The 12,997-nt window shown below is 41.7% G+C and overlaps 1 protein-coding gene across 1 annotated transcript in view; it reads left to right on the top strand.

The window, feature by feature from the left end:
• The window catches only part of LOC140480005 (endothelial lipase-like), a 35,148-nt gene extending 24,689 nt beyond the window's left edge, over window positions 1–10,459 (top strand). Inside the window, exons 9-10 of the mRNA XM_072574489.1 lie at window positions 6,763–6,868; window positions 9,995–10,459. Of these exons, the coding sequence (XP_072430590.1) occupies window positions 6,763–6,862 (100 nt within the window). The 3' untranslated portion in view covers window positions 6,863–6,868; window positions 9,995–10,459. The remainder of the gene's footprint in view (window positions 1–6,762; window positions 6,869–9,994) is intronic.
• The last annotated feature ends 2,538 nt before the right edge of the window (window positions 10,460–12,997 follow it).

Raw genomic sequence — 12,997 nt, 5'->3', positions numbered from 1 at the left:
ATTCTTATTCCTATTTAAGATGATTTAAACCAACATGAGGGTGTCTGAGGAATAGGCAGGCTTTCTGGTTTTAGGCCATCTACACTATCACTGAAGGATATGATTATCTCCACTGTATGTTTAAAATTGTGGTAAAGGTCAATTTACAAGAGTATTCCATGTTCTGGATTAGTGGTGCTGGAAGAGCACAACAATTCAGGCAGCATCCAAGTAGCTTTGAAATCGACGTTTCGGGCAAAAGCCCTTCCCGAAACGTCGATTTCGAAGCTACTTGGATGCTGCCTGAACTGCTGTGCTCTTCCAGCACCACTAATCCAGAATCTGGTTTCCAGCATCTGCAGTCATTGTTTTTATCAAGAGTATTCCATGGCTAATTTCAGGCAGTGAGTTTTCATAAGGGTTCATTTCCGCTACTCCTTATGGGTCAAGAGCAGCATGGAAAATGGGTCCCAGTTACTCATACTTTCCCAGGTTTCTAGCATCCCATATTCCCCCATCCCTCAGTCCTCACAATCTTAACATTCTTGCCTAACCCTGTCAGTGTTTCTGTGTCTACCTCTACCTTAAAATTAGTCAAGGACTCTGCTTCCATCATCTTTTCTGGAAGAGAGTTTCAAAGACCTTTGAATGCCTGATCTCTGTTGTAAATGGGTGACCACTGGTTTTGTTCTGCAGACCTCCCACCGTGGATCTCTCCAACCTGCAGAGTCTCAAGCTGCTGGTATTCCCAGCCTTGGCCTAGCTGTCCATATCCACACTCACCAGACAGGAAATGGAGTAAACAATTGTTAACATAATGGAATATTGTGTACAGTTTTAGTTACCCCCAGTACGGGCAGGATGTGGAAGCATTGGAAAAGGTGCAGAGGAGATTTACCAGGATGTTGCCTGGTCTGGAGGGAAGGTCTTATGAGGAAAGACTGAGTGACTTGGGTCTGTTCTCATCGGAGAGAAGAAGGCGAAAAGGGGATTTAATAGAGACATATAAAATGATCAGAGGGTTAGATACGGTAGATTGTGAGAGTCTTTTTCCTAGGATGATGACGTCTGCAAGTGCAAGGGGGCATTGCTGCAAATTGAGGGGTGATAGATTTAAGACAGATGTCAGAGGCAGGTTCTTTATTCAGAGTGGTAAGGGCGTGGAATGCCCTGCCTGCCAATGTAGTTAACTCAGCCACATTAGGGTCATTAAAACCATCCTTGGATAAGCACATGGATGAAAATGGGCTAGTGTAAGGGGGTGGGCTTAGATTAGTTCACAGGTCAACACAACATTGAGGGCCGAAGGGCCTGTTCCGCGCTATATTGTCCTATGTTCTATAATCCAGGCATTAGGTTCAACAGGGCCCCTTGTGTCTTTAACCTTGCTGGGTTCTGTAACTAGCTTCATCCTAAACCACACCACCCAGCAAATTCTGGGGCCAATAGTTCAATCTGTGGAACAGGTGTTCCCAGAAGACGTTAACTGTGGATGGTGTTGATTCACTTAATTTCAAAGTAGTTAAGTTTCATTTAGAAGATAAAAGTTTGGAATACTGTGCACGAATAAATGCATACAACGCACGCTAAGTATAGCATGCTTGGGGGGACCAAACCATGGGGACTTTCCTCACCTTCTGATTGGTCTGTTGTAGTCCCACTGATAGAGATTAATAGCTATGATTAGACCCCAACTCCAACATCATAGCATCATGGGACAAACAGAATTCTAGAAAGTTAATAAGATGAATTGATGTCCTCTTGGCATCTAGAAATAGCCATGTTCCTTTGTTGCACTGTGAGGGCCCCTGAGGTGGATGAAAGCACTCCCCACAGATTACTGGCATATGCTCCCTGCCATTTCTGCTCCATTCTGTCATTACGTACCTCTTGTGTTAGCCAGCCTTTCAATGTGAAATGAAATTGAAGCGGGTGCTGAAGGTCCACAGGAGAGGGTTAAATATCAGCGTAAGTGCTGACTCAGGACCATGATGACTGACAAAGTCAAAGGTTTACAGCTCAGGCAAATGATTGGATCAATATTCCTGCTTAAACTATGTGGCTCCACAGCTGCGTGACATCATTCTGGGAGAAATAGTGTATGTACAGACAACATGAGGCAATATAGAGAGTCAAACTCTGAAAACTTGACTGTACAGGACAGGAAATATTTTTGAAAGGAAACATTGGTCTCTATTCTAATAAGCGCCTGAAATACTATGGAGCAGTCCCACTCACCATTATCAAGATTTTGAAATGTTTGGCACAACCTAATAGTTATCAGATAGTTAGATCATTTTCATGGAGAGGAAGATGACATTTTTCCACTAGTTCTTAGAATGATTCTGACTAGAAGCTGAGTCAATGCCCAGTTCACTCACTCAGTGCTGACGAAGTGTTCGACCCTTCTGACCACATGGAAATATGAGATTGCTGATGTAGGGAATCCCCTGCACAGTCACAGCTCCCTGCTGAATTGATAGCCTTGTTTGGAGAAGTTATGCTCTCTTCCCGCAAGAGGTTTTCCAAGAAATTCCTACATTAAGCCAGAATCAGGATTTTAGTGAGAACCTTCTTGCTGGGTTCTTATCAGAATTACAAAGGGAGTGTGCTGGTAAGGCTGCTGTTTAATCAGCTTTACAGTTGGTTTGGAAAAGAGTTCCCCTGTTGTAGAGCAGCTGCTACTCGATTTTGTTGCCTGGTTATCTCTCTGCAATTCAAATGGGCATAATGTCATCGGACTAGTAATCGAGAGGCCCAGGATAATGCTATGTAGATTTGTGTTTCAAGCTCCTTGCTGACCCTGTAGCTTGTGGAATTTAAATTCAATTAATAAAAACCCAGCCTGGAGTTGAAAAGCCTTGGTGAAATGATCCCTTTTCATTGCTAAAAGCCAATCTGGTTCACAAATTTCCTTTAGAGAAGGGAATCTATCATTTTTAACTGCCCTGGCCTCTGTGTGACTGCAGACCTACAGCAATGTAGTTGACTCTTAACTACCTTCTAAAATGGTCTGGCAAGATGCACTGCAGAAATTCATCAAAGACAGCACCTACCAAACCCATGACCACTTCCATCTAGAAGGACAAGGGCAGCAGATACATGGGAATACCACCACCTGCAAGTTCCCCCTCCAAACCACTCACCATTCTGACTTGGAAATGTATTGCTGTTCCTCCACTGTTGCTGGAAGCCCTCCCTAAAGGCATTGTGGCTCAACCCACAGCAGGTGGACTGCAACAGTTCAAGAAGACAGCTCACACACCACCTTGTCAAGGGCAACTAAGGACGGGCAATAAATGCTGGTCACCAAGTGACACCTACATCCCACAAATGAATAAAGTCTCTCAGTTCAAGGGAAATTGGGGTTGTGCAACTACTGCTGGATTTGCCAATTATGCTTACATCTTACAAAAGAATGATCATGTACTCTTGCACATGAAGAAACAGAATGATTTGCATGTTTGTGTTGTGTCAGATTCCCCCCTCAAATTGATGAATGGGGCAGCTCATACAAGAGGCTTGGCCTGATATTAATACACTGTGATCTAATCCTGTTGTCACCATGACCTTGGAGCACCTATAATATAACAAAGCCTTGGTTTCATTCACATTCAGTGAGCTGTAGTACATAGTGTTCTGGTTTACAAGAAGCAGATAAAAATGTTACTGTGACACCTTTTTGTTTTTTTTTCAATTTGCATCTTCCCTGTCACATCATGAAAGTGATTTTACATTTGCTCTGGTCCCAGATGTAGTAGGTTTGCCCCCAGTTCGTTCTGACTCCTTGGGCAGAAATTTCCCATTTTCAGTTTGAAGTATTTTGTCTACAAAGGCTCAGAGTGATTTTTCTCACACAATCTTCTGCTCTTCACCTCATTAATTCTGTGACTGGGCTCTTGAATACCTTTCCCTCATAGGACTGTGCAGCTGAAGAAGTGAAAGTGCTCTCCACTGCTGACTCTCCAGTTTCCATGCTGCTGCTGCCATACTTAAAGCTCAGCTACTCTCCACTTCAGAGGCTGGAAGTGAGGAATGGCCCCACACACTGTGGTGCTTGACTGCTACCACATGGGCTCAGAGGAAAGGAAAGCTCACTCCCTGCATCGCAGGCAGAGACCTGGAAATCTCGATGATGGACTGGTGGAGAGGAGGGCTGTCCTTTTCTCCAGCTGACTGCCACAGACCGCACCACCAGACCAAGCCAGCTGGGACCCCAATTGTAGCCGTTACTCAAATACCTGTGGGGGGATACAGCTGCCCTTAGTTGTATCTCCCATCACGAAATTGTTAAAGCATAAATGGAGGCGATTCGGCTCATTATTCCAGCTGTGGCTCTTCAATTGAGGATCATTACTGATTACCAATCTCCTGCTCTTTTCTCATACCCAAGCACATAATTCCTATCCAAATAATAATCTAATTTCCTCTTGAATCTGCCTCCACCAGGTTTCCAGGTAGGGCATTCCATACCCTAACTACTTGCTGTGTGAAAAAGTTTTTCTTACATCGCTGTTGCTTGTTTTGCAAATCCCTTTAGATCCAGGCTCACTTGTTCTTGTTGCTTTTATGCATGGGAACAACTTCTCTCCATCTACTCTATCCTGTCCACTCATGATTTTGAAAACCTGAATCAAATCTTCTCTCAGCTTTCTTGTTTCCAGAGAGAATAGTCCTAATTTCTTCAATCTATCCTCATAATTGGACTTTCTCATTCCTGGAAACATTATTGTAAATCACTTCTGCACTCTCTGCAATGTGTCACATTTTTCCTATAATGTGGCACCCACAACTATACACAATACTCCAGCTGAGATCTAAAAAGTGTCTTATACATGTTCAACATCAACTCCTTGCTCTTGTGCTCCCTATTTATGAAGTCAAGAACACTGTATATTTTATTAACTGCTCTCCCCAACTGTCCTGCTGCCTTTAATACTCTGTGCACATATACACCCAGGGCCATCTGCACCACCACCCCTTTAGAATGATACCCCCTTTTTCTGTTGTCTCTATATTCTCTTTCTGAGATAATTTCAATTGATTTCTCTCGTGCTTCTCTTGCTACAGATGAGCATTCCTACTTGGGCTTACTCAGATATCCTTGCTGTGTTGAAAGCAACCCTTGGCACCAGTGCTGGGTGCTGTACTGCTGACATATACCTGCTTAGAAATTTGGTTTTAGCAGAGTCTTAGGCCAAGTTGCTGACTATCATAATTGGATTTTGCCTAGCAGTGCAAACACAAACATTGTTTGGACATTATTTTCATGGAGAAGTAAATATGGTGTGGAGTGGGCTGATCGACACAGGTCACCATGTTTCAGGAGTGCTGAAGGAGTGAATGTAAGGGCACACATATTCTTGGATGCACCACTGGAGGTCTAGAGGTTAAAGGATGCCTAGTATCTGCAGAGAGGAGAAGTCCAGCTCCCCCACCTGTGCCTTCTTTTCTGTAGTATCTGGTGCTACTCTGTCTTGCTTTATCTCCTCCTCCCATTCCTTCTGCCAAGCAGGGAGATGTCTTGAAAGCTGAGCAAGCAGGCCCTTTCACCTGATGACTCCTATGAGGTGCATGAGTATTATTCTACTTGGGAGAATGGTGGCTGAGTGGTTAGCACTGCTGCTACACAGCACCAGGGACCTGGGTTCGATTCCAGCCTTGGAGTTGTGTGGAGTTTGCATATTCTCCCCGTGTCTACGTGGGTTTCCTCCTGGTGCTCTGATTTCATCCCACAATCCAAAGATGTGCAGGTTAGGTGAATTGACCATGCTAAATTGCTCATAGTGTTCAGTGATGTTTAGGTTAGGTGTATTAGTCAAGTGTAAATATAGGATAATAGGGTACGGGAACAGGTCTAGGTGTGTTACTCTTCGGAGGGTTGGTGTGGACTTGTTGGGCCGAAGGACCTGTTTCCACACTGTATAGATTCAATGAAGAGCCTGGATAATTTCCAGAATAATTGTTGCTGAAGTATTGGTGGAGTCTTGAGAAAGGACCATAAAGTTTCCCAACATAATTCAAAAGTTGTCTTCAAACCTCTGGAAATAAATGAACTGTAAAAAATTATAAATCTTTAAGTTGTGTATAAAATCCTTGGCAGCCACATACTTAAGCCCAATCAATTTATCGCCGTGAGGAGTGTGTTTTTAATAAAGCATTATGCTCCAAAATGCTGTACAGCATCAATGAGCACAGCAGCTGGGCAGATGGTTATAGGACAAACTCCCAATGCCTCTACAAATGGTGTCTTGCACTAAATGCAAGAGAAAGCATCATGCAACACCAACTCGTTCGTTTTCTCAATGCATAGCAAGTCTTCTGCTGATGCTACTTCTATGAAAACGGAGCAAAATTAATTTATTTACAAAATGGCATTCTGAGAGACCTCGATGCTGACTGCTGTGTAGCCAAAATGGCAATGTTCCATTTCTCAGTGTGATCACTGATGGGCATTTATTCCATCCAATAAAAATGTCATTCAGTTATGACAACTGTTGGCCAATTGGCAGATTGACAACGACATTTGAAATATTCATTCGCTTGTTCTGCTTGTGAAACATTGCAGCCTTTAGTTAGAAAGAGGAAAGAATGAGAGGCAGAATCAGTTGATAAAACTAAAGGGTGAGATGGAGGAAAAAGTTCATTTAAATTAAGTTAAAAAAACACAATACCAGGCTATAGTCCAACAGGTTTATTTGGAAGCACTAGCTTTTGGAGCACTGCTCCTTCATCACGTGGTTGTGGAGAATGAAATTAAATTCAAGCTGGTTTTATTCACAGATACACATTTTGTGCGACCAGTCCCTCAACCATGAAAATTTCACCGGGAAGGGAAATGATGTTCACGAAGTGTCTAGATGGCTGGCCAATTAAAAAATAAAATGAGGTACTGAGCAACATTTCATTGTTAACATTTTTGTGCAGAATTAATGCATTCTTTAGGATTTGTTTAAAGTTTAAGGCACATTGTAAAGTGGAATTTAATAATGTTAAACATTGAATGCAAATCTATAAAGTCAGTATGCATGACTGTAAATATTTTGAATGCGCTTTGACCCAAAAAATGCAAAGTAAAGCCTCGTTGTATCGCAATTAAAATGGGGTTGGCAAGTGTTGTTAATGCCGTAATAGTTCATGGCTTATAGCAAAGACATATTCCAGTGAGCTATAGGATTCTAGGAAGGAGCTAAGCTAACCTGGGGGTTAACCATGGCAAATAAGGATACAACAAAATTGAACAAAAAAGATTAATGGTAAGCCTAAAATTGGGAAAGTTTTATAAAACAAAAAAAAATGACCAGAAAAATAATGAAGAGTAAGAGAATAAACTTTGGGGGTAATCTTGTAGGTAACATCAAGATGAACTGTGAGAACTCCTTTAAATATATATATTAAAAAATAGAGAAGCCAACGTGAACAAAAGCCTTAGAGAATGAGGCTGGGTAAATAATAATGAGGAACCAAGTAATGGTAGAGGAGTTGAATAAATACTTTGAATCAGTCTTCACAGTAGAAAATACTAATCATATTTCTAAAGTTACTAAATATTCAAGGTGCAAAAGGACAATAGAAAATAAACACAATAACAATCACTGGAGAAAAAAGTGATAGGGAAACTAATGAGTCTAATGATTAATAAGTCCCTGGACTCAACTTAGGCATTATCTGTATAAGAAACAGCGTGACCGTATCAGAGCTGTCCTGACAAGGGTCATCAAATTGAAATATCAGCTCTGTTTTTCTTCAGAGTTCCTGCTTGACATGCTGAGGATTTTCATCAGTGCTTGTCTTTGTGGTCCTCAAAAGGCTAGCTTGATGTTGGCACCATTGGCAATGCTGTTCTTCCCTTTTTCACAGGGGAACAAGGATGGTCCTGTCACTGGGAAGTAATCCAGAATCCCATAATAATATTCCAGGAACACAGGTTCAAATTTTGCCACAGCACCTGGTAGAATTTAAATTCAGTGAACGACTCTGAAATTGAAAGGTAGTCTTATGAAACTTTGTCATAAGGGAGTGAGATCTGCCATCCTTACCTGGTCTGGCTGATGTGTGGCTCCACAGCCTTAGCAAGGTGCTTGACTCTTCATTGCCCTCTGAAATTGTCCAGCAAGCCATTCAGTTCAAGGGCAATAAATGCTTGCCTTGGTAGTGACACTCACATTAACATTTTAAAAAAAAAATCCTTGTATTCTCAAAGAACTAACAGACCTTTGTGGTGCCAAAATTCCTACTCCTTGGCTTCAAAGATTCACTACAGTGGCCTGGCAGATTTACCTAATAATGATAATTAATGAGTCTTTTATTATCCAGCTAAGTCAATATTTTACCTCCCACATGTGGCAAGTGCATGATTTGCTGCAAACTCATCACTACTGCACTGAAGGTATATTATCGAGTATCATGTTTTTGTTGTCCACTTGGAATCTGTTTGTTCAGTAGAATGGGGGTTAAAGAGGAAATGTTATTGCACATTTATAACTTAATGTTTTGCAGTACAGTGCAATCATAACCGATTCTGAGGTTCACTGTGCTTTCAGAGAGAGTTGCTGAACATAAGTCACTACCACTCTCTCTGATCTGCTGCATCGGAGGAATGGAAATTTCAGATTCTCATTTGGTTTATCCTATAGGGTGAAATAGAGAGTGGCACTGCAAGACACAAGACATGTGAATGAACAGGAGTAGGCTATTTAGTCCTTTAATCCGGTTCTGGCATTCAGTTAGGCCATGGCAGATCCGTACCTCAATTCAATTTTTTATACTTTTGATCTTCCTTGATATCCTTACGAAATATAAACTTATCAAAAATATAAATGTTCTCAAAATTCATAGCATTTTCTGGAACAGAATTCAACATTGCTACTATTATTTTGTGAGAGGTGTTTTCTGATTTCATTCCTAGCTCCAATTTAAAGACTTTGCCCACTAATTCTTAACTCTCTAGCTGAGGTAAATGTTTTAGTCCCTGTCCCATAAGGTTCGTTTGTTACCTGAAAGATCTTCGTTAGATTCTCCTCAAACTTTTGAGCTCTGGGGAGTTTAGCAATAAGGTTTTGCACAAGCAAAAGATTGCAACTACTAGAAACATAACTTCAGACCTGGTATCATCGGTAAGTTCACACTGCACCCTCTCCAAAGTCAACATACCCCTCCTGAGACATGATGTTCAGAACTGACTTCAAGGACAAAAGAAACAGTTCACATTCTCCATATGACAGTAAAGCATTCTGATATTTCATGTGAGAGATAAGAGAAAAACAAGCTTTTTCGTAGCACACTTTTAGTCTCAAAGGCAGTATCATGGCATCACGGAGAAGGATTACATAGCAGGGTACACAATTAAAATTGGGAAATAGGAATAGCAGAAAGATAGGTGTAATGTTTTTCTAAACAAAATATAAAAACTTGACATATAAATTATCACATGTGGCAATGAGGCAAATAACAATTTTTGCATTATAACATTTTAGTAAAATTATAGGGGAGGGTGGTATTATCGCTAGACTGTTAATCCAGAGACCCAGCTAATATCCTGGGGACCTGGGTTTGAATCTTACCACGCTAGATTGTGTAACTTGAACTCAGTAAAATCTGGAAGTCAGAGTCTAACGATGACTGTGAATCCATTGTCGATTGTTGGAAACACCATCTGGTTCACCAGTGACCTTTAGGGAAGAAATCTTGCCATCCTTACCTGGTCTGGCCTACATGTGATTCCAGATCCACAGCAATGTGGTTGACGCTTAACTGTCCTCTGGGCAATTAGGGATGGGCAATAAACGCTGGCTTAGCCAGTGAACCCCTCAACTCTTGAATGAATAAAACAAAACATAAAAGGGTTGAAGAATTAATTAAATTTGTTTTTGCATACTGAAGAGCCTGAGGGGTGAAGTAGATAGTTCAACCTAAGTCAATTTATTGGATTTATTGACTGTGTCTTGCTGTGTTTGTGAACTTTATTAAACTTCATATTGCACATAAAACATTTTTTCCCTTTTATTTTCTTTAGTTTGCACTTTTAACATTACCGTGGTGATCTTTGGAGTTACGCTACAGCATGTTCAAGGGACTTGAAGTTGACAAGTTGCTGGATGCCTTCCCGAGGAGTTGCCGCAGCCTTTGTCTCAAGAAAGACTATTCTTACTACAGTATACAGTTTCTTCATTTGTTCTGCAGGGCTTGTTTAGCACATTGTACTCACATAATGTCAAGAGACCTCCTGAACATTGGCTGTGCTGCTCATGGGCTGAGTTCGCACAATACATTTGTACTTCCATTACAAAGCCTACAGACATCCTGCGCCAGTCGCAGCTTCCATTGCAATGACTCTCTAATGCTATAAGCCACGACAATTTTTATACTGCTGATAATTTAAATAACAAATGCCAGTTTCATAGCCTTATTTGTATATATTGTCTCGCTACATTTTTGTACATGATGGACTTACACTTGTTAAATGCTATTTATGTATTGAATGCTGTATATTTGAAAATAAAATTATTTTTCTGTAATAATTGCAAAGAATTGAATGAATGAATGAATGAACATATGTACTAAGTTATTTACCTTCGGTTCTATAGATTTGGTAGTTCCATTTGCATCAATAATGTTTCAATATTTTCCTCAAGTAGAGTCTTTTGGTCAAACTCAATAGAGTCAGAAGTTTATTTGACTGAGAAGGCCATAAAGTAGAGTCCAATCCAAATTCTCGATCAGCATGAGTGTATGTGTGTGTTTGTCAGTGGAAGTAGCTAGGAGAAGTATTGGCTCAAGGGTTGACATCAGTTTTAATCCTGCCATGATGCACCAATCTGTGATGAAACTACTGAAAATTATAAAATCAGATAACAGGTGTTATAGTGGTGCGTGTAAGGGAAAAAGAAGAAAGACAAATTTATATGGTGCCTTCTCCTTAGGACATCCCAAGGTCATAGTTGTGGAGGTTTTGCAGCATGGAATGAGGCCCATCTGTGATAATTTAACTGTACCAGTCAAAAAAAAATTCATCAACTGTAATTTCATTTTCCAGCACTTGCCAATAGCCTTGTATGATATGCTATTTAAAGTATTTAACCATAGACTAAATGCCTTGAGAGTTTCCACCTCTAACACTCTTTGGTGAGCTCCTTATACCCACAAGCCACAGGATGAAAATTGGTTACCTCAAATTCCTCGAAAGCTCCTGCTCCTTGCCTTAAAACTGTGCCCACTGGCTATTGACACCTCTACTAAAAGGGGAAAGTTTTCTCCATATCTACCCTTGGAATTTTGTACACATCACTTCCTCAGCCTTCTCTGCTCCAAGGAAAACACCTCCAGCCTATCGAGTCTCTCTTCATAGCTGATTTGTTCCAGCCCAGAAACATACTGCTGAATCTCTTCTACACCATCTCTAGTGCAGTCATCTCCTTCCAATAGTGTGGTGATTTGAACTACGCACAGTGCTCAATAGTGGCCTAACTCAAATTATATACAACTCCATCATAACTTCCTTGCTCTTGTCTTCAATGTCTTGACTAATAAAGACAAGTATCCCATATGCTTTCTTAATTACCTTATCTACCTGTTCTGCTGCCTTCAAAGATCTCTGGACATGAACACCAAGTACTGCTAATCCTGTGTATTTCCACAGCTCCTATCATTCAACAAATACACCTTAGGGGCAGGATGGTGGCTCAGTGGTTAGCATTGCTGCCTCACCGTGCCAAGGACTTGGGTTTGATTCCAGCCTCGGCAACCATCTGTGTGGAGTTTGCACATTCTTCCCGTGTCTGCGTGGGTTTCCTCCGGGTGCTCCGGTTTCCTCCCACAATCCAAAGATGTGAAGGTCAGGTGACTTAGCCATGTTAAATTGCCCATAGTGTTAGCTGCATTAGTCGGGGATAAAATGTAGGGAAATGAGTCTGGGTGGGTTACTCTTCGGAGGGCTGTGTGGGCTTGTTGGGTCAAAGGGCATGTTTCCACATTGTAGAGAATCAAATCTATTTCTTATTAGCCCTCCTAAAACCTCACACTTTTCAGGATTAAATTCATTTGCCATTGTTTAACCCAGTTAACCAGCTCATCTAAGACTTTCTTCCTTGCTATTTACCACGTCAATTTTTGTGTTTTCTGCAAACTTACTGATCATACCTCCTGCGTTCATATCTAGGTGATTAATGAACAAACTTTGATACACCACTGGACTCAGGCTTCCAGTCACAAAAACACTCTTCAATCATCACCTGCTTCTTGCCACTAAGCCAAGCCTGGTTCCAAATTTGTCAAATTGCCCTGGATCCCATGAGCTCATTTTTTTGCACTTTTTCTGCAGTACCAAACAAAGCTTGATAAGGGCAATGCTATGTGAAGAAAGTGAAGTGCGGGTGGGGGGGGGGGGGGGGGGGTAGAGATTAAATCAAAATAGAGTTGGAGAGTGAAATAAAGCACTCCAGCCAACACCTTCCCCTCCCCCACCCCATGCTGAACCATGGTGCCCACCTCTTCCTAAAAACATCGAGAGTATCAGTGGACACCACGTACTCTGTCTCCAAGGACCCCGGACTCAACTCAGACATGACAGTGGAAGGGGGACAGGCAGTTAGTTGGCATAGATGACCCACCTCCATGGCCCACTGCCTGGACCTGTTTATAGCCAGGCTGGCCAGACCTAATAGCAGACCGAAGAGGAGATCCTCCCAACTGCCCACACCCCTCCGCACCAGGAGCGGTAAGATTAGATTCCCTACAGTTTGGAAACAGGCCATTTGGCCCAACAAAAACATACTGATCCTCTGAAGAGTAACTGTCCCAGACCCATTTCCATTTGACTAATGCACTAACAATATGGGCAATTAAGCATGGCCAATCCATCTAACCTGCATATCTTTGGACAGTGGGAGGAAACTGGTGCACCCAGAGGAAACCCACACAGACATGGGGAGAATGTGCTAACTCCACACAGCCGGTCGCCCGAGGCTAGAATCGAACCTAGGTCCCTGGTGTTGTGAGGCAGCAGTGCTAACCACTGAGC

This window comes from Chiloscyllium punctatum, chromosome 1 (genome assembly GCF_047496795.1).
Source record: "Chiloscyllium punctatum isolate Juve2018m chromosome 1, sChiPun1.3, whole genome shotgun sequence".
Lineage (NCBI taxonomy): Eukaryota > Metazoa > Chordata > Chondrichthyes > Orectolobiformes > Hemiscylliidae > Chiloscyllium > Chiloscyllium punctatum.
The sequence above is the reverse complement of the archived record's forward strand: the minus strand, read 5'-3'. Positions and strand labels throughout refer to the sequence as shown.